Below are 27,756 nucleotides of genomic sequence, written 5' to 3' on the forward strand. Positions count from 1 at the left end.
CTGGAGAGCTGGGCTGGGCTGGTTTGTTTCCAGGCATGCTGTTAGTGAACACCTCGCACCCGGGGAGCAGTTACATGCCTTCAGTTAGCTGCAGTTCGGTGGGACTGTGTAGAGAGCTCATACGATGTGACTGATGTATAAAGGCCGTATGCTCTCAGTAATTATTCTCTGCAGCTGTGTGATTAGCGCTCGATATGTATTAACCCTCTTAGATAAAAACTTCTGCTTTGTTTTGGTAATGATGTTCAAGAAGCTGATTAGCCTTTTTGTTTTAATTCAGCATTTCTGCTGGGTTTTGAGCTGTTATTGTTGTATTTCCCTTCTGGGAATACACGGCTGAATGAGGCTTGCCAGTCTGCAGCCACAGCTTTTCCCAGCGCTCACCATCCCAGTAGGAGTGGAATGGGGGACTGTAACTAGAAGAGGATAGCTGAGGCTGCACAGGGTGTTGGGAGCTTTGGACAGATCAGATCTTTCCGTGACTTGCTACAGCCTTTCCACCCCGGATATCACTCTGAGTGTTTCTCCCACAGGTGCAGGGGCATGGCCCTTTCTGCAGGGGACCTGTTTGGAAAGCTAGCTAGTGGGTCAGAGGTGGTTTGGAGCTGTGCTGTCTGCCTTGGATCTTCTCAGCAGTCTTCTGCATTTCTCTTTCAGCTCCCTCCTTCCAGTGCTGTGCTGAAGGCAATTAAAGAGAGCATTACTGGAAGGGGAGCGAGGTGGTGTCTGGAGCTGTGCTGAAGCAGCTTGGTGGTGGGAAATACACCTCATCCGCCCCGGCCTCTCCCACCCAGATGCTGTCACAGTTGCCACACTCCCCGCTCCCACTCAGCAGCTCCTCATCGGTTTGCCCTTGCAGCCTTGATATTTGCTGTGTGGACATAATCCCCTCTTGGAGAACAATTGCGTGATTAGTTTTTGGATTAATATAGAGGGTGGAGACTTTGAGAACTGGAGCTCTTTGGGTTGAAAAGTTACATTAGCTGTGGCAAGACTTATGTTAACATTTCTTTTGTAACCCTTCTCTAAGAGCAGTATCTGTTTATAGTTGGAAAAATGTGATAGACTTGCCTTGAGTAAGTTATTAGTTCCCACCTGTTGTACAGCTGTTGTTTGCCATTGAAAAAAAAAGTGGGGACTTGCATCACGTTTCAAGTTATGTGTGCAGAGCCAGTGTTGCATTTATTATTTTTTTTTAAACTATGTGCTAAATACCTCTCATCTTACCATTTAAAAAAAATTGTTAGCAACCCATCAATGTTCCTATTGCATGGTATCATGTACCTGATATACTGAGAGGAAAGGAAACGGTTTAGAAAGGCAGAGTTGGATGTAGTGCTTCCTCTAATTATTAAAATATCACAGAGATCCCTTAGCAAATTGTGAGCACCAGACAAATTGAAAAAAAAAAAACCCAAACACCCGGACAAAGGAATGGAAGCGATATCCATTGAGGCTTATTAAGCACGAGTATACTATGTTTGGCTTTGGAAGGCAAGGGAGCTGCAGATTGCTCAGTGTGCTCACACCCAATTTCTAGCATGGATGGCCATATGCTTGCCCTGCTTTTGTTTCTTTACTTATGTACCTGCAGTTGTAGAGCTAACTTATGAAACAGATGTCTGCTGGGCTAATTACTGGAATAAATGCACCTTTAGTCTTACTCAGTGTAGTCCCTTGCGTATTCTTAAACCCATAGCCGGATAGGGCCATGCTGGGCTGCAGAACTGGAACTTGCTTCAGAAGCTTCCTCTGGATAGCCTGTGGTTTTGAATTCTCTTACATAATAGAGCATTAGGGAAATGCACCTCCTTTTTGTTCTTTTTTCACATTTTCTTTGCACTGCCCTCTTCATGAATACATATGCAATTTTGAAAGGGAGAGCTAACTCTGAGCAGGTCCAGTATTTCCTTCCTGTGGTGCGGGTGATCCCAGCTCTGGACTGATACAGAAGTGTTCGGTGTTCATCCAGATCAGCTTCCTTCCCATGTCGCTGCCAGGGTGCTCACGATGGCAGGGGACAGGAGTGCCAGGCTAGCTGTATGTTGCAGGCTTCTGTTGTAGCAACCTGATGTGTAGTAACTCATATGGTCTTCCTAACTGCAGTCTTATACTGCTTGAATCTGTGTGTGTGAACTGCTTTGGGGTTTTTTACCTTCCTCCTGCCCTGCCCCTACCTCCAAAAAAAATATTTTTTTTGTGTTTGGCATCTTTAAACTTTAGTCTGCTAAATAATGACTTGGGAAAGGAATATAATATGAATGTTTTCCTCTTTAATGCGGAATTTGCATTAATCTTTATCATATAGGAATAAGAACTCCATTATTGAAATGCATTTAAGTTATCACCAAATAATACTAATAACAACAATAATTCCAACTGTTACATTAATTACACATTGCCGTTATTTGGCAGCTAAGTACTGACTGTATCAGGTACTTCAAATTTCCATTTTTAATAAATGCAATACTGGTAGCCAAGGTGGTAACTGAGAAACAGAGCAAACCCCAGGTATTCAGTGCTGCTTTTTTCTCCTTGTTTTTTTCCACCTCAAATTAGCTTGTATGTTGGCCAGCTGGGCCTCTTGTTCCGGACCTGTTTGTGCCATACCTCAAGTTTTCGCTGTTCCTGCATTTTACACGCTAGGAGCTCAAAAAGGAGGGGGAGTTTTCCAGGAATTTTTCTCTCTTCATCAGTTTGAGGAAGCTGTAGAAAATGTTTCTGGGTTTTGTCTAAGAGCACTCATGCTTATGTTTACTGTATCTAGGAGGTGGACTAAGGTTTATTTGAACAACCTGTTTCTGTTTGGTGCTGATGTGGTTTTCTGCTCTGTTCTGTTTTCTGTCTATTCTTTTGGTACTAATTTCTGAAGCATGTCAAGCAGTAAGTCAAGGAGGAAATAATGTGTGAGGTAGGCTGGGGAGAACTGAGCAGTGTTGCCTGTGCTGTGGTTTTCCTGTCTGCTGGCCTGTGCCACTGGTGCCAGTCCGCGTAGCAGTTAATTGAGGGTGGGGATGGCGCGGGGACCATGCGACACAAAACATGGGAGGCTTCTTCTAGCTCTGGGCTGCTATGTGGGACTGATAAGGAACATGGCCTCTATTTTGTCTTGAACAGCTTGGGCAGAACATGTCTGCAGAAAAGGCTCTTCTGTGACTGGACAAGTTGTTATGTCTCTTTCTCTGGCCAAGGAACATCATTTCAGTGACAGGCCCACCTGCTGAGGGGGTGCAGGGTTGCTGGGGATGGGGGTTCATCTCCCCGACAGGGAGCCAGTCACCCCCTGAAAGCAGCCTGGGCACAGGGCTGTCGCAGTCCCCAGGGGTGGTCCTGGACAGACCAAACCAGATACAAGGTGAGCACAACCACCTCCCCTTGTCGACCCATCACCTGCGAACCAAGACTGCTATAGAAGACCTCAATGCTGGATCCAGGGGTGGTGTTACACCTCTGTCTCTGCCCCCTCTTTTATCTCCTCAACTCTTTTCTACTCTATTTTCTCTTCTGATAAATGTTACCTGATTTTAACCCTGAATAATTGGTTAGTGTTATCTGGTGCTTGACCCTGAGCAGTTACTCCTTATAAAGTTACTCCTTATGCTAAAACACCTTTATCTGTAACATTTTGCAGTTGTTGAAGAAACTCGATAAAATTGTATTACACTGTTTCTCTGAGTCGTTGTCTGACTCCACTGACTCTGTGGCCCTGCTGAATAGGGATCAGGAAATTCAGTCGGTGCTCCTTTCCAGGCGATCAGAAAAGATTCACCTCATCACCCACTGAGTGGGTCGAGATAGATGCTCATGTGGTGCTGGCCATACCAATTCAGAAGTGCCTTGTGGTTGCCACTTTTAACTGATTGGTCCTGGTGAAATTAAATTGCAGAATATTGGTACCTGCAGAGAGGCCGGGTGCTCTTCCGGACAATGAGCAGCTTTCAGATGCTATGGTGGTTGGTGCTGTTGCTGTTCCTCCGGCATGCTACGTCTTGGCAAAAAGTGAAGCTTTCGTCTTTGCATATGCTGCTAGAAAGCAAACTGCAAATTGGATCCTTCGAAAGGGGCAGGATGGGATCTTGCTGGCATGGGAGAGGATTGGTGTTATATGCTTGCTTTGTATTCACACACACTGCTTCGTGTTGGATGACTGTGCATCTGATGATACTCTTATAATGACAAATTTATGTAGCTGAATAAAGGCTTTGGAAACGTGATATAGCTCTAAATAGAGCTTTCCCCTGTCCAGTGATTCCATAAACCTGGCACGTGTTTGACTCCAGACACTTTCATCGACCAACAAGTTTAGTAATTCCATGGAGTAGTTGGATATTTTTTCATTTTATGTATTTTGATTTCGTATGTTTAATGCGTATGAATGGGACAAAATAAGTTTTGTTTTCTTTGAGCTGTGCATTTAACAAATTATACTCATTTAGATGTTCAGTCATGTCAAGTACTTGGTCTCCCTTCGTGAGATGATGGCTGCTCTCTATGATGCCTGCTCTCTCTGCCTTTCCTTCCTCATTCTTGCTGATTCTTTTACTCCTGTTTTCCCTTTTTTCCTGCTTCAGCGGCTTCCTCTACTCTGCCCTTTTCTGCAGGTTTCCTCCTGTCCCTTTTCCCCATGTTGTCAGGTTAGTTAGTGCAATAACTATTTTTGACATATATTGCTGTCAGTAGGTTCTAGAGTTAACGCGTGATTTCAGAGGATAGTATTTGTGCCTCACTACAGCTTTATCTACTGGTCTGTTAATTTTGCTTATTTTGAAAGGCAAGGTGATATCTGGCAGTCTTTGTTTAATCTGCATTTGATATTAATAACTATGGAAACTATACTAGGTGATCATAAAAATAAGCTATTTGTACATGAACTTCTTCACTGCTGGTAAGCAGCTGATGTCTTTCTGCAAATCTACCTTTGAAACAGGCTGCTTGGGGTGGCAGGTGTGCAACCATGTATCTGTTGAGTAACTAAGCTCTCAGGTAGAAGTTGGCATGGGTGTAAAGGAGAAAGGACTTAACTAAATGCATTTCACAAGTTGAATGAAAAGAAACAGACTAGATTTTTCTGCAGGGTAGCTGTTTTACAGGAAAACCAAGCTGTTAAGCAGTGGATTTTCATATATATTGCAGGTAGAACTTGGCAATTATGTTTACATCCCGTCATCATTTGTCTGTCTGTTTTATCTTATCACAAAAATATTTTAACACTGCACTTGATAACCTATGGTTGTAACCTTGGAGAAGGCTTTTTCCTTATGAGAAGTATGTCTAGATTTACGCTGCAAGGGAAACTTTGCTTGGAAATGCTGCCTAAACACAATACGAGAGTTGAAAATACGATAATCCTTTCTAAGCTGGTTAAGGTGCTAAGGAAAGTTGGGTAACAAATTCTGTCAGTGACATTCTTTACAAGTCCCTGGTGCTTCGTAGAGCTGTGATAGTCTGATAAAGTAGAGCATCTGATTCTTCAACAGAAGAAATTAAAATGACCTGGCTTAATTGATTTTCTATTTATGTACTGTAGGCTGCTTTCTGGCTAGGAAGTTTTGCTGTATTCTCTTAAGGGGGTGGCAGGGAAGGAGCACAAGGATTCACTTCCATTAATTTTAGTCTTAAAGCTTACGCTGACAAAGATCTGTTTAGATACATTTGTAGGGGGGTATCATTTTTGCCGGTCTTGCAGAAAGACTGCTCAATTATTATTTTTTCCTAATGATTGTAGTATGTTAACACTTCGTTCCTTTACTAATCTGTTTTACTGTAATTCTGGATTGACATTGACACACAGCGTTTCACTGAGTAAAATTTGGTTCTTGTATTGAAATGAGTCTTTAGTACTGGTGTGAGATTTATTGCTTAATTGCACAGTTCCCCAGTATGTTCTGAATGTGCAGAAAGTAGGAAGATAAAGCAGTTTTTCTGCAGATCTGTATATTTTATCCAGATAGGATCTTTGTCACCCATGAGTGTGTTAATCTTGTGGTCCTGCTACCTTTTTCTCACTTACCTCTCCCTCTACCTTTTCCAATCTTTTCTGCACAGTTTGCTTACTTCAGACAAAGAAAAACAAAAAGCAACATCACGCAGTCGCAGAAAAAGACGGCGAAGAGGAAGGGCTCGTCTGTCCACACGCATGACATTCCGAAGGAAGAGTACTCATTAGCAGCCCAAGATGTTGGTAAGGGTATAGAGAGTAAGGCTGAAGACACCAACCTGCTAGAGACAACAACAGAGACAGAGGTAAATCTTAGTATTTCTTGTGTTTCACATCACTCCATCTGCAGATAACCAGTTTTCCAGGTGATTGTTGTACTTAATTGGGTATTAGTCCTCTGGCACTGTCAACTAGCTGCCATTGAGAGGTAAGTAAACTGGTGTATCTTCACTTGTAGTAATTAACTCTCTTACAAAGCGATGTAAATAACTAAAAAAAAACCCAACCATCTCTGTTATATGGACTGGACAGCTAGTACTGTCAAGGAGCTGTCTGTTGTTAGCCTCCTAAATTGAGGTCTTTCATCTTTCAGTGCCATGAACTTCTCTTTGGAAAGACTTCTGGTTACGTAGCTGGGATTCCATAAAATGGCAAATCCACACTGAGGAGCTAGTAGATTAGCAAAACAGCCAGGACTGTACAATGCAGAGCATTAGTTTGGTTTTGTATCACTTTGTTGGCTCAGGTGTGCTTAATGTTTTCTGTAAAAAGAATTTTCGACAGGCTGCTCAGGGTAGCAGGTGTGTAACCGTGTATCTGTTGAGTAGCATGCTCTTAGTAACCATTGTAAAGCCAGCGTAGATGTTACATTCTCTGACAAATCTGTTTAAAATGTGACTCAGCCTGGGTCTGATTTATTTCAGTCTGTTTGTACTGATGACATTCTAGAAGTAGCCCTGTAGTCGTGTCAATAAATGTAGGAACATAGCTTGAGATGACCAGACGTCTGCTAAGGTGTACTGGTCTGCCTGAATTAAGCAGTTGCTTTCTTGCTTCAGCTCACAAGCAAGATTTCTATTTTTGTATCAGCTGTGGATTAGACAGCCCTGTGATGCTTTCTTGCTCTTTCAGTCTTATAATGAAAATAAGAAAAACATAAGTTTTGAACAATTTTTTTTTTTTTTAATATAAGAATCCAGCTTACTTCAGAAGTGGTTGGCTAATGCTTTCACGAGCCTCAGAAGGTATAAGGCAGCTCTGTGGCTACAACAAACTATAGCTGTCTCGTCTGGGAGTTTGTTCAGAAATTAGTTTCCCAGTGCATTTCAGCATGTTGTATGTGCAAAGATTCATGAATTTGGGGAGGCGACCCCTTCTGCATAAAGAGCACCTCTCCAGCTGTTGGTGTGATTTCACAACATACAGGAGCATCAAACTGGTGTATTTGCAAACCTGAAATAATGGAGGATATCGTTTGCATGTATTGTCTTGCTTTCTGTCGTAAGGGCATCCCTGGTGCTTTCAGGATATCCTGAACAGAATGTTAGCATTGAAATTGTAGCTTTTGTGAAGCTACATGCCAAGCTGTCTGCAGTAAGAAAAAAGCACCCAGTATTTTGTCACTCGTCAGCTGTGTCCTTGTTGCATTCATATGAACTTAAATTAAAAATCAAACAAATTAGTTATTCCTATAATTCCTATTCCTGTAATTATTCCTTCCAAAACAGCTTCTGTCAAAATAGCTGGTTGGTCGAATTGCTTTCTAGGTTATGTAGAGAGGGCATCAGTAGTCATTGGAAACTACCTCATGCAGATTCAAAATACAAGGAGGGTTGTGGGCTGCCTTTCCCATCTTTGTTGTCAGTTTAGCGAGAGGTAAATATCTTTCAAGATGTCAAGCTATGTTAAGTATGTGCGTCAGAAAATAGTACTGCTTTCATAATTGTCTGAATGATTTTATCATTTTTGTTAAATAAGCTTCTGTCTGTTAGTTTACTAATATTTAGTAGTAGATTAAAGAGTGCTCAACTATATTTGCAAGCCACAAAAGCAGAAAATAAAACATTGAATCCCAATGGTGAGACTTAGCCCTAAATTTTCATGTAGCCATCCATAATACTTTAATTTTTTTGCATTTATTTCTTTCACTTGACTGTGGATGATCGACTGAGTTTAGCATTAAAGTCTCTTTCTCACTGTTATGTTGTCTCACAACATGGACCTTTCTGGCTCACGTGCTTAGGGTGCTTCCAAAGTAATTTTGCTTTTCCTTATGCAGCTTTCAATTTCCCGTGATTTAATGTTTGTTTTATTTGTCTGCTTACCAGGGGAGTGCTGACTTGTCCAGCTGGGATGTACTGAATGATGATGGGGCTGAAGTAAGTGTGAAAATGTATCTTTAGTAAAAGATGCTGATGTATGTGTGAAAGAAGAGTATGATAATTGGTTACTGAAATGATAAGTCATTGAGCATTGTTATCAAATGCGATAAACGTGCAGCAACTTCACTGTTTTACGGTCTAAACGAGGTACTTACCTGTATGTACATGTACTGGCTGCGAAACTGGTTGCTTAGAGAACTTGTTTTAGTGAAATCATGGACCTTGCCTGGAGAAATTTAAACAATGTTTTAAATTGAAAAGTAGGTTTATTCTTTAATTGTTTCATACATTTAAAAAGCCCCAAATTAAAATACAATACAAGATACTGTTTATTCTGTGAGAATTGTTACAATATTGCTCCTAAGAAACCAGAGGATGGATTGGAGCAGCTTCTCTCTTTGTACTGGTATTTTGTTTTGCTGGTTAAGGCCATGGAATCTCAGACTATGTTGAATATTTATCTAGCATAGCTGCTTACACGGGAATTTAATCTAACGGAATTGACTTTAATAAAAAGTCAGGAACTTTACATTATTTTTTTTTCCATGTGAATGGACTGTTAGCCTGTCATTGTAGATGTATGTAAAAACTTTGTTTATTTTTGGTAGTATCCCCTCACCCCCAGCCTTATAAGTTGGCATGTATTTTAAATCCCAACGTGTGTCACAATGACACTTTGCCACAATTTAGTGCTATAGAATCACAACACTCTTCTCCTGGATCTATTTTTGCACCTTAAAGTATCATATGAAAATATCGATGAACACTTTTTATTTGAAATTTTTAAGAATACTTTATGTAAGATGTTTCTATTAACTACAAAGTCCAAATGGTGAATTACTTTTAAAATAAAATTTGCCCAGAATTTAAGCTTGAAGTTGATTTTATATTCAGAATAGTCGCAAAAGAGAAATGGTATATTGTTTTGGTGAATAAATGCATTTTTGTTTCTTTTATAAAGAAAGTTGCGATAAATTCTGCTGCAGAATACAGTGATCTTGATGCTAAGATGTGTCAGGCGAGAATAGCTGAGCTGGAGAACAGACTTCTGGAGAAACAAGAAGCGGTCGAAAGACTCACTGCACAGATGGATGAGCTGCAGGAACAACTTACCCAGCACAGTGACTCTATGCAACTTCAGGTATGTTTCACAGAATTGGATAAGGGGAATAATACTTCCTTATCTTAATCCTAAAAATATTTAGGAGGCAAAACTCAAAAATTAAGTGTTGTTTTTTTATTGAAAAGTACCTCACCTTGCTCACACATGCTGTGAAAAGCAGTACGGAGGTTTTCGGTTCACCAGTGTCTGGGACTTCATATTCTTTGAATCAACTGAGAGTAAAATTACATTTGAATGTTTCTATTTTTAGAGAGTGTTTAAGAAATGCATAGTTAAATTCTTCTGCTGAGAAATGGTTTGATCCTTGCTACTAGTTTTTATTGATACGTTTTCTTGCTGTGTTGAGGAGTGGGTCTTTATAGAGAGAACCTGTAAGAACCACTAATCCTACATTGAGGAAGGGGCTCAATGTGAAAACATGGGACTTATATTTTTAAAGTCAGTATTTATAAATATATATTATGGTAAGGTGATGCTGAAAAATGGTGCAAAACCCCCTTCCTCCCCCACCCCCAAAGTATGGTTCAAACTGTTGAAAAGGAAGTACTTAGTGAAATGTCAAAGTTTCTGTGGATATATCTGAAAACCACTTCATAGATACAGCTAGGCTCACTTTCAAATGTTCACACAGGATGGCAGACACCACTACCACCCTGACCCCTGATGACTTTTTCCCCCAGAGATCTTTATTCTTTTTGAATATTTGTAAATAGTCATGTCTCTTTGGTTTTGGTGTGGGGGTTTTTTGGGTTTTTGTTTGGGGTTTTTTTTGTTTTGTTTTGTTTTCTTTTTGTACAGGCAGATTATTAAGTAGGTTGAGTTAAACTTTATTAAACTAACATATACCTTTCCCTCTCCCAAAATATTAAAAAAGAGATACTTTGAATTCCGTTTCTCTAGCTTTTCTATGTAAAGCTAAACTATCAGGTGCTTCTGAAGAATAGTTACTTTGCCATTTACATGCTGTTTTTCTCCTTTTAGGACTGAGAAACCAAGACATTTCCTGTTGATGTGAGAAATAAATTGAAAAGATTAATGTGTTTAACATAAAATAGGATTAATGTATCCCATCTCATTAGCTTTCACATGGTTGAAGAGTTGAGAGATAAGGAGCAATTCGAGTTGATTATATCCTGTAGAAAAATTAATTGCTTTTACATCAATAAGAGATACAAAATTTTTTAAGTAAAAGTGTTTATTTCATTACAGGTATCCTATCATTTGTTTAGAAAGTCCCATTTGATTAGCTTTATCATCTCTTTGAGATCAGTGTAAGATTCTTCTTTCATCGCCCCACCATCACATTTGAACACAAATATTTCCAGTCCTTTTTTTCCAAGTTTGTTAGAGTGTATAGTTACAGTTTAACAGCTTTGCTTTAAAAGAACTTACTGGGTTCCTAATATCCTAAGAATATTTTAATTTTAAAAGTGTATTTCTTGTGATCCATGTAGGAAGCTACTGTTCAAGAGCAGAATGAAGTCATTGGGAAACTAACAAGCTGCCTTCAACAAGCAAGGAAGGATCGGGATGACCTACAGGAAGAGGCTTTGCGTGTAACTGGTCAGATCCACGATTTACAACTTCAGTTACATCAGGTGTGCCTCTCCTCCAATTTTTGTTTCCTTTCAAGGAGATAAGAACAGATTTGGAATATGAATGTAAAAACATTGAGCTTATCACATAGCTCTTCATAGTTCAGTTTACAATGCAGCAGTGAAAATAATTTCAGGGCAAGGCAGAGTTTTCTGCAGTTGATAGGGAGAAGTCCTGGTGGCACCCTTCTATTTTCCACCTACTTGCTTGTGTAATGTTTAGGAGGTCATTACACTTCTCTGTCCATCGGTTTAGCACTTGTTACGGAATTTTACCCAATATTGTTAGTGGTTTGGGATCTACACATGACAGTCATTGTAATGATATGGGCTTACGTGTGATCAGTTTTCCTTGCCTTTGCCAAAGAAAGCTCCGAGGATATGCGTGGGTAACTGTAACAGCTCAGCTGTTCTACAGCAGCTTGCTATGTTGAGGTAATATGACTCGGCTCAAACAAGGAGATTTAATATAACCTGAAGACGATTGATGCAGCCCCTATGGCACATAGGAACCTGCTTCAGTGCAGCAAGTTGATCATGGATTTAATCCCTGGATAATGAGATATACTATACAGACTTTCATCTACTTAAAAAAATTTTTTTTAAATACTCTTCTTTTTTGGTGATGCTTAGTGTTCAAGTGGCTATTCTCTCTGAACACTGGTATATTTGTTGTCTCAGGGGCCTTGAAGTATATGTCAAAGAGTAAAATTTATGTTTACTTACCACTTCAGGTTTGCAAAATAAGAATTGTACTAGGAGGGATTACGTGTTTTAAATGTCTGGATAGGAAAGGAGGGGTTAAAAAAACTAAGCATGAAAACTGTGATTTATTGAAGTCTAGGGATTATCTTGAAGGAGTTTCTCATGCCCTGGAAAATAAATCCTCTGCTAAATGAAATTCTGACTTTGGAAAAGAACAAAAAATACTGCTTTCTATGTACAATTCTGACTGCTATTGACAAAATATGGGGTAATAGTGAAAGTTACTCTACAGATGATTGTTGGGATTTGCTCCATAAGCCATTGAAAGACAACAGTAAAACCTCTAAATAGCACTTTGGGCATATTCTAAGCAAGGCTAGTAAAATGTTGCAAGTTATTTGTGGAAGCATGTCAACTTTAATAGCAGATAAAAGTGCTAATGCTGTCTTAAATACTGTCTTCTTGATTGTAGCGAAGTCTTTAGAAGAAGGTTTTAAAAATGAATAAAACTAAATGTTTTCATTTGGAGAGAGGTGGAGAGAATAAAACCCTTTAGTATTGAGCTATACATCCTTTGCAGAGAAGACTGGTTTTGTTCATTGTCATACTCTTACCAGTATGTCCAGTCCATTTGAAGTCCTGCTTTGTTTTAGGGGCTTCATAGAGATGAATATCTAACATTTATACCTTTACAATAAGTAGTAGTACCTAAAACATGACCAGTGTTGTCTGAATTTTACGGAGATTCTTTTTGATTGAGAATGAAAGATGTAGGGTAAATCTGTAGTAAATGAATGCAGTATATTTCATGTCTACAGTGAAACTTATGTCTGAGTTATTCCGAGATAAACTTTTTACTGACTGTGAGTACCTTTGTGTGTTCAGGTTAATGAAATGCTAAGGAGTAAAAGCCCTGGGAAAAATGAAGTATTAGAAGCCCAACAACAGATGTCCTTGTTTCAGAACCGTCTCAAAGAGCAAAATGCACATTTGGAGATACTGCGCGAGAAAGCACATGGCCTGGAAGTACAGCTTGAGTCTTCTCAAAAGGTAAAAGCTGTTTAAAGTGCCTTTATAATTGAGTCCTAGCTTGTTACGTTTTTGTTGTGATTGTGCAAGCCAAGGTGGTACCTTTTGGAGCGTGAACCTGCAATAAACAATTTGTGCATGAGGTAACACTGGTGCTTCAGGACTGAAACTACACTTCAGTATGGAATTAAAAATATCTTCTTCTGAAGGTAGTGATATTCAGCTAAGGCAAAATAGCTGCTCATAATTTAAGTTTCTTTTCTGTGAAATAAGGATTCAGTTCTGAGTCTTTAAAATTTGCTTATTTGTTGGAATTATTCCATCAGTTTCTGTTGCAGAAGGATTGGTCTTTAACTGTGTTACTAAACTGTTTGTTGTATAACATTAAGAAACTGCCATCAGAAGCAGGTCGGTCTGGTGTTTGTTGAACTGAGGCATGTGGAAGCATAACTGACAAGAGGCTTGCAGTGCGGTGAAGGCTGATGGATATGCAGTGGGAATATTTTGATGTAATAATTTCAGAAGCAAGCGCTATCAATAAAGAAACTCAGTTAAAGTTAAATACACGTAACAGATTTTTTTTTTGTAATATGTGTTTCAAAAGTGCTGATAACTCTGACCTGCTGTAGTACTATGGTGATGAAAAAAGTCTTTTTCTTTAGGAACAAATTTATAGGGATTTTGATTATTAATATATGCTGAAGGAACAACTTAAAAGATCTGATTTCCTTTAAGCACATAACCAGCAGTGCCATAGGTAGAAGCCTTAAACTTTTAAGTGAGTTAGATGAGTTAAAATTTGACATGGCTGTTCTGCTGGCATATTCCTACCTACAGGAGACATTTTCTCTGTGCAAATGGATGTGAGATGAAGAGGTGTCTGTAGCTCTGATTTATATATTTATTTTTAAATTAAAATACCCAAAGTTTGAGACAGACACTATTTTCCTTCTCTCTGGAGTCAGAGGCATACCACTTGTTAGTGCTTGAACAATTTGATATTTGTTGCCACATTTGAAGAGTCTTTCAGTAGTACTTTCCACTCTCAAGGATCTGCTTAAAAGTCCTGTTGCTTAGGCCAATGATACACCCTGCACTTAATAGTAAATAGTTTTTGTACAGATACATTAAAAACATGATGCTTAAGGAAATTCAATTGCATATTTCATATGTAGTATTTTATTTTTAAGAATAACAAAGATAAAGAAAATCTGCTTTCCCAAACGGAAGAGGATATGAAAGGTACCATGCAACAGCTATACAAAAGCATAGGAGAAAAAGAACAACATATTAAAAGTCTTCAAGATCTACTGACATCGGAAAGATTTAGCTTGTCTGTACTGCAACATACCCTTTCTCTCCGGGACTCGGAAATAACAGAATTAAAAAATGAAATAGCTTTATCCAAAGTGAAAGAACAGCAACGTATTGAAGAACTGAAAATCAGTTATGAAAAGGATATTTGCAGACAGTTGGAGAACTTGAGGGCTGAGCTGGAGAAAGGCCACAGAAGAGAGATTGCAGAAGCCAAGCAGGTATATGAAGAAGAAATTATTTTAAAATATAAGAATGAGCTTGAACAGTTAAAAAAAGAACTTGGTGCTCTGAATTCTGAAGAACACATTCAGAGTTTGAATGGCATAATAATTGACTTAAATAATAATCTTCATGAGTCTGAAATTAATAAAGAAAAATTGAGAAAGCAACTTGAAAACCAACAGGAAGACTTTCAGAGAGAAAAATCTGAAATTGAGACTAAATACAAGGATTTAATTGACGGCCTTAAGTCTCAACTGTCTGATGCAGAAGAGCAGGTCAAGGAAGCCCAGCGATATAAACAAGAAAAACAGTTCTTGAATGAAGAGATTCAGAAACTGAATTGTTTCATCCAGGAATTAAATGAAAAACAACTTTATGAAGCTGAAAGAAGTGTAGATGTAAGGCAAAAGCTTGATGAAGAGGTTGTCTCCAATAATAAGCTGCTGACATTGAGGGAAAAACAGATTTTACCAGAGGTGTTGCAGTTGCAGAGGGCAGAGCTTGAGGAGTTACGGAATAAACCATGCCAGGTGAAAGGTGAAGATGAAGGCTTGGGAGCAGACTCCTCAAGGGATCAATTAGAAGAAAATAATACATCGAAGATCGCAGAGAATAATGAAGGTAGAGAAGGAGATAGTGAAGAACTCTCGTCATCGCAAGTAGGGCTTTTCAGTGGTGATGAGGGCATATTGGCTAAATATCTCGTCTCCACGGAGAGAGCAGAGGAGTCATATGCTTCTAGCACTTCTGAAGGCTATGCCATTGAAGAAGGTAGATGCAGTAGGTATGGGTTAGACAGTAGCATGCTTCTAGAACCCAGCAGAGATTTTACGCCTTCTCCATTAAACTTTGGCCTTGATGAGGAAACATGTCCTAGCAGTTTGGCTCAAGAGACTTTTGAAGAGGCTGAGGTGGGAGCAGAGGCCTTTGTTTCATTTTTGTTGGATAGCTCCCTGCAGCAAAACAAAATAAGTGATCACGATGATGTAAAGAATTATGAGACAACTTGTTTAGAAGAGAGATGTGTGAAGCTAACTGAGCAGCTCCATGAGAAGGAGTTGGCCTTGAAGAGATCTTATCAGGAGACCCAAGAAGCTGTTGGAAAATGGGAAAAAGTAATGGCTGAGCTCTCTCATATGTGTGTGGAACTGGATAAGGAATGTGAAGCACGGCTCCGTTGTGAAAAAGAACTTCTTCAAAAAATGGAGAAGGAGAAAGAACTTGAAAACAAAATATTGTTTCTAGTAAAGCAGCAGAGTGAGGACGGAGGCCAGCCTTACTGTGCTGTAGAGCCTTTAACACAAATGTCAAATTCTTCTACCTGGCAAGAAATGGTAAAAGACCTCCGGGAGGAAAGAGAAATGTTGATGGTGCAGTTGCGAACTCAGGAGCAATTAGTGAAAGATGTTCAAGAGCAGAAAACAGCTTCTGATTCTGTAACAAGTGAAGTACAGTCTCTTTTTGGACGTCAGTTAGCTGCTTTGCAAAGTCAGAGGGATCAAATGCAAAGCCAGCTTGATGCTCAGAAGGCTAAAAACCAGACAATAGCAGAGCTGCTTGGTGAGAAAACTATATCTGAAGAAGCATTGTTAAAAGAGCAGGAGTTGCTCAAAGCTGAAATCAATAGTAAAGAGCAAAATTTAGCACTCCTATTGAAGGAAAAAACAGCCTTAGGAGAGAGACTATCTGATGTGGAGGAGGATCTAATAAAAGCAGAAAAAGCATTAGCAGAGAACGCTAGCATCATTGAGGATCTTGAGAAAAACATATACGAACTTAAAGCTGAAGTGAAAAACCTCAAAGAAATACAGGAATGTGAAAGACTGGGATATAAGGACAGGTTAAACTTCAGCAACCTAGAAATTCAGAAACTTCATGCTGAAATACAGGCAAAAAGTACAGGATACAGTGAGAAAGAAAGCCAGCTGATTGAAGAAATTGCCCATTTGAAGAAGATTCGTTTGGAGCTTGAGACTCGCTTGCAGGAGTCCTTTCAGTCTCTAGAAGCTGCTCAACAGGCACAATCCGAGATGGTGAAACATTACAAAGAGGAGATCGCTAAAATGGAGACTCAGCGCCTTGCTGAATTAACTAAAGTGAGTTTGACACACAAGAAGGAGGTAGGAAACCCTGATAATGGTAGGAGTCTTGGGACTTCAGAATGCTTAAGGTAATCATTGCAAATGTTTGTATGCCTGTTTTCAGATAGAAGAATTAAATGCTGAAATAAAAGATAAAGTGGAAAAGCAACAGAAGTTGGAAGAAGAAAGAAAAGAACAGATTGCTTTAATAAAAAAGGTAAATGCTGTAATTGGGTTTATGCCAGAAAAATAAACTAATTTTGTGTTGTTTGTAATTTAAGCAGTGTAAACATTTTAGAGATGTAAAAATCTATTAATTGTTTTTTCCATGGTATCTTTGATATGGAGTCAGGAGGAGGAGAGAATTTCGGCTCAATAATTTATTAAGGGGCTAACTAACCATGTTTTGAAGAACGCTCTTTATCTGAGTGCTCTCTGCAGGTACATGAACGAGAGCATGATCGTGAAATCTCTGAACTGATTACTAAACATGAAGAGGAAATGGAGAACCTCCGTGCTGAACTAAATAAAGAACAGCAGTGCCTGTTGGATGAGCTTCAGCAGCAAATGGCAGCCACGCACAAAGCAGAGATTGAGCAAGCTCAACTCCAATCACAGGTAAAATAAGGAAACACAGTAATTACCATAGTGGTTACCTGGCTGTTGCAAAGAGAAGGGTCTTTGATTTTTTTTTTTTTTGTGCATACTATGTGTGCTCTTTTATGTAGTGATATGATTGAAGAATTAGGAGTGTTCCCTTGGTGGCTGGTAGTAGATATTTTCTGCAGGAGTTCTCCAGGATTCTCAGTCCAATTATATTTTAATATTAATTCTGAAGAAAATCAGATGCTTAAATTGATAGGTTTAAAAAACAAAAAAACAACAGACTGTCATTTTTCATGTCATGATTAATTTAACAAGTTAATTTATAAAAAATACTAAACCATTCCTACTTTCTAATTATCCCACTAATGTAATTAGGAATGCTTTTGTGCTAAACTTAAGTATCTAAACCTGACTTTTTTCTCTAAATATTTACTGGATTTTTTTATACTTCTGCAAACTGGAAATGGAAATAATCTGTCTAGTGGCAGGTCTAATTAAAAGATGTCGGTGTACTGTTTAGTTTATTTAAGAATTGAAAAGTTTGTTTGGTTTGTTTTAACTGCCATATCTAACTGTTGGATATTCCTCACTTTTTTTAATGAGGCATGGTGAATTTTTTTTCTCCTTTTCCCATGCCACTTCAGAATTTTGCTTTTTTAACAAATTATGACCAATGTTATAATGTTATGCAAATCTCATTGTAACAAAAGTCAGCTTATTTTCAGTGTTCTGTCCCTGCCATGAAGAAATATTCTCCAACTGCAGAAGGGCAAGACTCAGATGTGTTTAACAGTTGAAAGCAATTGAAACTGAAACTGGTCATGAAAAAACGAACACATTTCATTAGAGGGGAGGGGATAACCATTTTTCTTCTGCATTGCAGACACTGCATAGCCTTGAACTGGAAGCTTTACGCCTAAGCTTAAATAATATGCACACCTCCCAGCTTGAGCTTACGCAGTCTAACTTGAGGAAAGAAAAGGAAACTGCCCTTATGGAACTACGGGAGATGCTCAATGATAAGCGTGCTCAAGAGGTAGCGATTCTGCAAAGCCGCCATCAACTGGAGTGGGAGAAGATTAAAGAACAGTGTCTGAAGGAAAAAGAAGAACTTAAGTCAAAGTATCAGCAAGAACTAGGTATTAGTTTCTGGTCCATTTTCCCAAATTCTGAAACCCCGTCAGTAGTTTTCTTCCTCTACAGGTTCCTGTCTCAGTGTAGAGTTGGCCTTTTGGGTGACGGCTGATGTTGCCTTGAGTGGGGACAGTGGCTAGGCTGGCATGTGCAGGAGTGCGTGTTTCATATACGAAAATGAAGTTGTGCAGACCTGAGTTTAATTTTTCTTCAACTGCACATGTTTTTTGCTGCCACCTCTGTAAAATAGCACTATACTGAACTAGTTGCTTTCAGGAGGCATTAGAGCTCTCATAAAGAATTTAATTAGTGCAAAGAGTAGACCTCTCACCCCTTATGTTTCTTCTGGGTTTTTATTGCCCAAAGTCAGCACTGACTACTGTGGTATTTCTGACAAGACATGGAAATGCTTCCTGCCTTGCCCTCTCAGTGGTTTGAAAAGGAGTTGGAAAGGAATGAAAGGGCTCAGTGAGAACCTGCAGCTGGGGTCCTTTTGGATGTGTTTGATATAAGATTGCATTTTGACATCAGCAAGAAGGCCACACTTGGTAGTTCTGAAGGCCTGCTGACAGCGCTCTTGGCATTGGTTGGGATACTTACCTCTTCCCAGACTGGGGGACCGTTTCTGACCTGTATGGCAGAGCTTGAGGAATTTCTGGAGGAAAGTGAGAACTGCAGCAATTCATTGCAGAAGTTTAGGAACCATTCCTTTACTTGTCCTTCCTTGAGAAGAAGAGAATGTTTTAGGGCTGTGTCTTTTTCACCTTAGAGTAGAAAACCATTTGTTACCACCAGAAATGTAGTGAACTAATGGTGTGGTGGGATTTGGGAGCAGGAGAAGGTCTGGATGCAGTTCTTAAAGTGCACTTACACTGCCAAGATCAATGATGTTTAACTTAATAGAAATGTAACCACTTACGAGTGTTCCAGTGTAGGGGCTGAGAAGGAGAATCTGGAATCAGATGATGCCGGAGACTTGTTGCAGATACTGTTATCTGATACCTGGGGAACAAGAGGAAATATGTTTCTCTTCAGGGAGGTGATGACTGGGCATGACCCAACTCACCTGTCCCATAACAGATTATATTTTTACCTCTGCTGGACCATTAACTGGGTAGCTGGTACCTTCTTAGTCTTTGAGTTCTCATTTCCCACTGGAAGACTTGAAGTAAGATTGGAAGCTAAGGCAAAGGTACTTTGAAGCTGTGAGAAGGGGACTGATAGGCCTTTATAAGGTTCTTGCAGATCAAGAAAGGTGCTGAACAAGAAGTTGAAGTGAATCTAGGGAGGAGCTGGAAAGGAAGAAACCATTGGTGTCAGTGATAATAGGGAAGATAATAGCATCTGTCTTTGCAGTCTGCTTCCTAGGCACTTTTAGAAGAAATTTGAAGTGAGTTTCCTACTTGCTCCTGCAGCCTGCTGCTCTTTTGCTGTATCTCTGGAGATAGAGATGATTCGAAGACTTAATAGTGATGCTAGCATCTAAAAGGACATTGATAGGCATTTGAATTTATATCTTTAGGAATAAAGGTGTGGTTCATAGATATGTTTTGGGGTTTTTTAGAATCATGCTTTCTCTAGATCTAAGGAGACTTTCCTTTGCTGAGTAAGCTGAACGTAGCCTTCAGGGTTGTCTTTGCAATTGTAACTGCTAGAAGTTTATTTTCTAAATTGAAAGGGAATTACTGGGATATAGCATAACAGCAGATTTGGACAGAACCCAGTGCCTTACGCTGCTGCATGCCTACCTATTCAAGCCCCCAGTTTATGCTGAAAGTGGTAATCTCATCCATATCTCTACTTATCATTTAATAATAACATTTTATGTAAATTTATTAATTAGTAGTATTTTATTTCACAGTTGATCAGAGAAAGAAAATAGAATTGGAAATGGAGGAGACGCACATCCAAGCCTTAGAGGTACAAATTCTGTTCTTTATACAAGAAAAAGTAAAACTCCTTTCAGTAAACTAGAGCTGGTAGAAGTTGCATGTCTCCTACACATTTATTGTAGAGTACAACTAAATGGAGGAGGAAAAAAAATACTAATTTACTAAATTAGTTTGCTTTAATAATGTGTGTCTTGCTCTCTTAGACACTCAAAAATGGCTGGGAATTGGAATCTGAAATGCGTTTAAAAAGCGTGTGTGAAGAGCTGTCTGAAAAGCATCAGACTGAAATGGTGGAACTGCAGAAAACTCTGGAAATGGAATTAGAAAAAGTCAAAGCAGAGCTGGGGCTTATTTCTCTTGAGAATGAACAGTCTAAAAGTAAGTGCCACGGTCTGGGAAGCAGTTGTCTTTACTGAACAATGGCAAAGCTAACTAAGTGTTTTTGGAACCTGTATAAAAGGCAAATACAAGATATATCGCTGTACTATGAGTTAAAAACAGGATCAGTAGCATGAGACTGTCTAGAAAACAGGATGTAAATGAAAAATTGTTTAAAGCCTAGTTAGCTGTATTGCCTTTTGACTTCCACAGAACATGAGATGGACTATGTTTTCCTTCAAGCGTGTTAAAGGGAGGTGCTGATTTGCTTCCAGCTGAAAACCACCTTTGGCAGTTACTGAATTACTCAAAATTACAATAAATACCAATAGAAGCTTCTTCTAACAAAAAAAAAAAAAAGGGTTTAGATTGTGAATAGTTAAAGCTTGATGGAACAGTAGCTTTTTTTGGCTTTCCTTTGGCTGCTGCGAGGGCGCGTTTGTAGCAATGGCTTGTTCTTGCCAGCTTGCACTGCCTTTGCTAGAGTTCCCCGAATCTATTTCATTAAAGTCAGTTCTGTGAGAATAACGTGCCTCTCTTGCTAGCTCCCTGTGGCTGAAACATAGTCACTTGATTGCGGATTCTTTTTAGAAAGGTCAAGATTTGTTGACTAAATGAGGTAATAGAAAGTTTACAGGATTCGGAGAGCTCTCAGCGCTGAGGCAGAGGGTGCTGGGCATGAGCTTTCCTAATCTTTCCTGTTAATTTCTTTTACTGCCTGCTGTTGAGTCTGGTTGTAGGAGGAATTCTGTATTTGTAGGCTATGAAAAAATGCTTGATTCCCTTTTCCAAGTATGCGTGCTTCTAGTTCAGGATGCTTGTTCGTGCATGCAGAGAGCAAGATGTTCATCCCCCCAGCACTAGTGTTGGTTACCTCTTGGCTAACGGTGTGGGATGGAGAGATCTAGGAAGCATTGCATGGAAATGTTTAACTTTCCAGTGCTTTACTATTCTGGTATTTTTGTGATTCCCTGTAAGTTAGTATTCTAGTCTAGAGATGTGCATTTTTCTTTTTAGTTGCACAAAAGTTGTACAGGTTATTCAGTAACCAGGATGGCGGTGTAACAGAACTAATTTTTAATTTTAGTAAAATGCATAGAATTGGAGAAGCAACACCAGTTAGCCATTACAGAATTACAAGAACAGCTGCAGACTGAACATAACCAACTTCTAGAAGATATGAAGATGAAAAGCCAAGAAAAAGAACAGAATCTTCAGAAGGAGGTAAATAAGATTTCTTTACTCGTTTTGAGATGTTGATTACTATATGTAAAGTGGAACAAAAGTTGACCAGGTACATATCACTTTGATGACTTGTTTGTATTTAGGGCTTTTATTGAAAAACTAAAATGCATCTCGTGAAGTAGGTAAACACTCTGGGATTTTCTGTAGTGGTTGAAGATCTTTTGAATGCATTTGCCTTTGTGCCATTTGGTGCTATATCTTCCTCTGCATTTACATCCTTAATTTTCTGGTTCTTGTGTTTTGTTTTTAGCTAGCTAACGCGCTTTTTTTGCCAGTGATGATAAATATGGCATCAGGAACAAATTCCTCTCTCTTAGAGGGGTGGGTCTAACAGTTGAGTGCAACTCATTATTGCTGGTAGCCTGGGTCAGGAGCTTAGAGTGTGGTTATCACTAGGTGTTTCCACCTATTTCTGACATTTGATATGTCTGTTGCATATCAAATAAGCAATTAGAACAAAATTGTTTTAAAAATTTGGATTTTTTTGGTATTTTTAACATGTCTTCCATAGCTGGAGAAACTTCAGGTCATGCATGAAGAACTCAAGACTCATTCACAAGAAGAAATCAGACAGCTTTGGTTTCAGCTTGACAATACCCGAACAAATCGTCAAGAGCTAAGTGGTATGTTCAAAACAGGTGCATTTTATTTTTTGCTGCTTCTTCATATAGAAGTACACATTATTGACACAAAATACTTTTAATCATGTATGAGAAACACACAGCTAGGTCACAGAAGTGCCAGTGGGCTGTACCCTAGTGATCCAGTTCATGATCTGTTTCTGAAGGGAGAGGTGAGTCAGTGTTAGGGGACTAGTTGGTTCTGCAGTGTCAAAAAGCACGGTAGGGCTGTGGGGAAAAGCTCACTCCTGTTGTTTTCCTTTCCCTTCTTACTCCATTCCTCCACACTATAAAAAACTCTAGTGAAAACCAAACAATCATTTATCATTGCAATGTCAAATTAAATATAATGTAGTTAAAAAATGGGGAAAATGCTGGTCAATGCAATAACATGCTCCTATTTGTATTCAGAATGGAAGTGGGTGTGAATTAAATTGAGAAAAATCTTAATTGTAGGTAGCCAGTAAATTTCAGTTTAGTTTATGACTTGGAGTGGTTTATTGTGGCTATGGTATATTTTCTTTTATTTGGAGATAATTAAGAGGTTAGTCTGCTTAAAAAAAAAAAGTAGAAATATTTCAAAACAGTGTGATAAGGTTTTATCTTGAGGTAGAAATGGCTTTTCTTCCCTTTCAGTTTTGAGGCAAGTCAAGTGAAATGGTTTTTCATTGACACTCAAAATGGAGATTCACTATCTTTTAAAAGACTTTTAATTCTTAAATACAGAAAAGGTTAAATATCTCTCTATTTTAACACAATAAAGCCATTCAGGTGATACTTCTGAAATCAGAATGAACAATAATGTTGTTTTCCTATAAGGCTAAAAATAACCCACTTTTTGTATAATGATGCTTCTTTTTAAAAAAATAAACAAATCCCCTAAACCTAAAAGCAAAAAAAAAAAAAGGAAAACATGCACAGCAATTAAACACAAACTTTTTTTTATGTGTATCTGCATTAAACTTATGGAAAAGTTTTAATGCCAGACAGAAAATAATGACCTTGTGTGCTCTGTGTATCTTTTCTGTTTCAATATCCACGTGTGTTAAAACAGTCAGCTTTACAGTGTAGTGGTTGGAGACGGCACACATTTTTGTTGAAATGAAGCAAAACACATCTCGGATGTGTGTGTGCAAACAGATGTATAATACATGAGAGAAGAAATTTTGGAAAAATAAAAAAGCTAAAGACCACGATCTTAACCTTGGCTAGGTGTGTGTTCGCCTTGTATTGAGACTGTAACATTAGGTGGTGTTCTTTACTTCTGCTGGGGTAGCTGAAGCCTATCGTGTTTGCCTTTTGTTTTAAACACAATTTCAGATTTTCTAAATAATATAATTGTAGATAGCTTTGGAATTATAGGGGTTTGTGAGGGTGTTTTTTTTGTTGGTTATTTTGATAATGAATAAATAATTTTTCTATTTAGTCAGACTTTACCTTGAGGTTTTTCAGATCTGTGTTTTCATATTAGATACCAGGGGGCCTACAGGAGAGATGGGGAGGGACTTTTTACAAGGGCATGCAGTGACAGGATGAGGGGTAATGGATTTCAATTGGAAGAGGGGAGATTCAGACTATATAGCAGAAGGAAATTCTTTACTGTGAGGGTGGTGAGGCAGTGGCCCAGGTTGCCCAGAGAAGCTGTGGATGCCCCATCCCTGGAGGGGTTCAAGGCCAGGCTGGATGAGGCTTTGAGCAACCTGGGCTAGTGGGAGATGTCCCTGCCCATGGCAGGGGGTGAGACGGGATGATCTCTAAGGTCCTTTCCAGCCCTAACCATTCTATGATTCTTTGAATTATGGGAGACAGCAATTAACAGTATTTGCTGGAATTCTTATATTTCCTTTTTTGTAGCACTGGTCTTTATTAACCTTTCAAATATCTTTCCATGTTTCTAATCACTCATGTTCCCATTCATTGGACCCTTTCTATTTCTTCTTCATCTTGCTTGAGACGGTGAGACCAGAATGCAAGCCCAGGGTCCAGGTGAGGATATCTCTTTTGGTGTGTGAGATCTTAAAGGTGTTTTGGTTTACTCTGCTTTTCTTTGCTTGAGTGATCATTTGACAATGCATTTGGATTGGTTTGAGGACTCACGATGGTGGATTCAAAACATAGCAGCTGGACGATGGGATCGTTGTTCTCATTAAGAGTGACATGCCAGTTCAAAACTGTTAAACACTTTTCTGGGTTCATTTTGTGCCAGCAGACTTTCCTGGTTAGGTAAAACCTACCTGTACCAGATTGGACTTCACTTGCCTATCCCATCGGTGGTGTTACTAGTCCCCGCTTGTCACTTGATTCCTTTGGTCCGTGTGCTTGGCCACTTACTCCTTGTGTAAGCAGGCTTAAGCCATGTACTTACTTCTCGTATTCTTTCTGTTTGCATGTGTGTTGTGAGAATTTTTCTTACCAAGTGTGCATTTTGATACACAAAAACACACTGTGACAATCAGCTGTGTTGCTTCCTGGGTGGCATCCTCTTGCTTCCATAAATGTCTCTGAAATTTTTCTTCTTGCATAACGGAAGCAGATTTTTCTCCAAATTCTTCTTGAAATGCAGTTCAATCTTCAGTTGATTCTGGGGGGATTCAGCTAATGTGAGCCACCTGGGAAACTTTTAAAATTCCCTGTCATGACTTTTGTCATTTTTTTCTACCTTTTCACTTCCTGATATGTTACTACTTCTTTAATACAGAATGTGGGGAAGAAAGCTCTGAGTTCATGAATACATTGCAATGCTGGTCATTGCCCTTGCTCCCTGAAAGACGGGTAGCTTGATGAACCAGCCTTGATCGCTGTTTTCTACTGCATTTTACTTTTGGGGGGTTTTTTTATATGGTTCTTTTTAATTTAATGAATTTAGCCTCTGCTTGAGCTAATGATGGATTGCCAAACCATCGCTAAAGTAATCCAGAATTGATTTTATTTTTTCTTCCTTGTGATTTTTGTTTTTCTTCATAGTTTGTGCTAAAGTTGTTTTTGTTTATTGGGTCATTTTCCCTGGAGCAAATTAAGTGTTCTTGAGGAATTGATTGCTTCTGGTTGCTACAACAAGCAGGTGTGAAGATTAAGAGACCTGAAACACAAGGAAACAAGGAGGGCTAATGGTCTGCTGGTAGTTTTGACTCCTGCCATGAGGATGGTTTCTCTGAATGCTATGAAAATGGAGAGCATGGTTTGAATGTCTTCTGAGGAAGGAAAGTTTTGTTTTCTAGAAGTTCATTTTCTTATGTAGCTTGCAGGATAACATTTTCCTGCTCTCTGAACAACTAAAATATGGCTGGTCTTCACAGAATGACTTAGCTTAAAGATATGTACTTCTAAGTACATGTGTTCGTTTTGCCTCTGTTCCAGAGCTTAAAGAACAGCTCCTGGCTCGTGGATCGCGGGTGGAAGAAATAGAGCGTTTAAAGCAAGAATTTGAACAGCAGCGTCAGCAAAGAAAAAGCGAGCATGAAACCGAGTTGGAACAGCTAAGACTGTATTTTGAGAAGAAGTTAAGAGTTGCTGAAGAAAATTACAGAGAAGAATTGACTTTGCTGCATCAGAGACTGCAAGAACTGAAGGAATATTCACTGTCTGAGATGGAAGCGAGTCAAGATCAAGCAGGGGACATCAGGTGATCTGTTCTTTTTCCTTTCATCTCATGTTATGACAACATGCTTCCTTTTTATATATATATATAAAAGGTGATGTTAGCATCTGAATACAATGGGATTGGGCATTAGGTGGTCTGTAGCTAGAAACAGAGCTATGGAAGTCGTGTGCTCAGTCCTGAGCAGTTGTTACAGTTGCTCTGTGCCTAATTTCAGTACTATGTCACAAGTCAGCAAGTTCATTTAATTCAACCCCACCTGCAGTACTGCGTCCAGTTCTGGGCCCCACATCGCAAGAAGGATGTTGAACTGTTGGAGTGGGTCTAGAGGAGGGCCACGAAGATGATCAGAGGGCTGGAGCATCTCCCCTGTGAGGACAGGCTGAGAGAGTTGGGGTTGTTCAGCCTGGGGAAGAGAAGGCTCCGGGGGGAACTTCTAGCAGCTTCTAGTGCCGAAAGGGGGCTACAGGAGAGATGGGGAGGGACTTTTTACAAGGGCATGCAGCGACATGATGAGGGGTAATGGATTGAAACGGGAAGAGGGCAGATTTAGACTAGATAGTAGAAAGAAATTCTTTACTGTGAGGGAGGTGAGGCAGTGGCCCAGGTTGCCCAGAGAAGCTGTGGATGCCCCGTCCCTGGAGGGGTTCAAGGCCAGGCTGGATGAGGCTTTGAGCAACCTGGGCTAGTGGGAGGTGTCCCTGCCCATGGCAGGGGGGTTGAAACTAGATGACTGCTAAAGTCCCTTCCAACCCAAACAATTCTATGATTCTAGGATTCTATGAAGATTGCAATGTGTCACAAATTAAACTTTAAACCCCTTTTCTCAGTTCTTCTGTTGCAGTTTTTGAAGAGCCTGCTGAGAAGGAGAGAAGGGATAGACTCTGTCAGCTAAATCAACAGCTGGAACAACACCAGGTAGTATTGTTGATATGTTGAAGTTCTACTGTTCCTTACATGACCTAAATGAAGATTGATGTCTGATTCCAGTAACTAACTCTTAGCAAAGAGTTAGTTAATTTGAGACATTTATTAAGGCTTCATTATTTTTGACAAGTATATTGCAAATTACCAACTTTAACTAGTTCTCAGACTATCAGAACAGATGAAACATGGTGCTCTATAATTTTTTTTGTCCTCCATTTGGAAGTTTCTGTGCCTAGAAAGGAGCTTATCAAAGCTTTTCCGCACAAGTGCAGTATTCATGGTGTTTCTCTTCTCTATAGCTTCTGTAGTAATTGTGCCTTTTATTGCTGTCTGTCTTCAAGTGGACAAGCTAATTTGGTCCCTCTTCTGTTTATGCGCCTGCTTTCATGTACCTTGTTGTAAATTAAGATCTTGACTTCTTTGCTCAACTTATTTGAAGTTGACTGAGAGTTTCAAAAAGGAATTTTCCTTTTTTTTGTCTTTAGATTTTTATTTTTTAAACTAATTATAAAGAGTAATTTATTTTTTTTTAGTGAGGGAATGACAAGCAGACAAGACATATGCAAGACGGCATTAGCCCGATTTCATTAGTAAATCACACAAAAACCATGAGTTGTAAATGAGAAATGTATACATCATGCCTTTTTTCTTGCTGCTATTTGTTGCCTCGCTGAGGATGAAACTGCATTCGTAGGTCATTACTTCTAAGTTCTGTGGTGTGTAGAGGGGGGTCTCTTCAGTGTTGAGAGTTGATAGTTTCTCTACTCAGATGCATGTGGGGCTTCCCCCTCTTTGTATGCTTTCAAACCACTCCTGAAACTCAGATCTGCCTTGTGTCATGGTTCCAGAGCATAAGTACTTTTTTTTTTTTTAACTCAAAAGATTCTAATATACGTATTTTTTGGCGGACTATATTTTGTTCTTACACTGTTTTCCTATTTGAAGTACACTAAGACAGCACTTAG

General features: G+C 39.2%; 1 protein-coding gene across 1 annotated transcript in view; it reads left to right on the forward strand.

Moving 5' to 3' along the window:
• Positions 1-6,045: 6,045 nt before the first annotated feature.
• Positions 6,046-27,756, forward strand: part of PCNT (pericentrin) — a gene marked incomplete at both ends in the record, with an annotated part of 89,356 nt that continues 67,645 nt past the window's right edge. The window contains 15 exons of the mRNA XM_010080599.1: positions 6,046-6,243; positions 9,281-9,460; positions 10,897-11,040; positions 12,628-12,792; positions 13,962-16,430; positions 16,516-16,608; positions 16,833-17,009; positions 17,881-18,136; positions 19,993-20,051; positions 20,227-20,401; positions 21,489-21,625; positions 22,158-22,273; positions 22,434-22,439; positions 25,595-25,888; positions 26,695-26,782. Of these exons, the coding sequence (XP_010078901.1) occupies positions 6,046-6,243; positions 9,281-9,460; positions 10,897-11,040; positions 12,628-12,792; positions 13,962-16,430; positions 16,516-16,608; positions 16,833-17,009; positions 17,881-18,136; positions 19,993-20,051; positions 20,227-20,401; positions 21,489-21,625; positions 22,158-22,273; positions 22,434-22,439; positions 25,595-25,888; positions 26,695-26,782 (4,557 nt within the window). The remainder of the gene's footprint in view (positions 6,244-9,280; positions 9,461-10,896; positions 11,041-12,627; positions 12,793-13,961; positions 16,431-16,515; positions 16,609-16,832; positions 17,010-17,880; positions 18,137-19,992; positions 20,052-20,226; positions 20,402-21,488; positions 21,626-22,157; positions 22,274-22,433; positions 22,440-25,594; positions 25,889-26,694; positions 26,783-27,756) is intronic.

This window comes from Pterocles gutturalis, unplaced genomic scaffold (assembly GCF_000699245.1).
Source record: "Pterocles gutturalis isolate BGI_N339 unplaced genomic scaffold, ASM69924v1 scaffold23904, whole genome shotgun sequence".
Taxonomy (NCBI): domain Eukaryota; kingdom Metazoa; phylum Chordata; class Aves; order Pterocliformes; family Pteroclidae; genus Pterocles; species Pterocles gutturalis.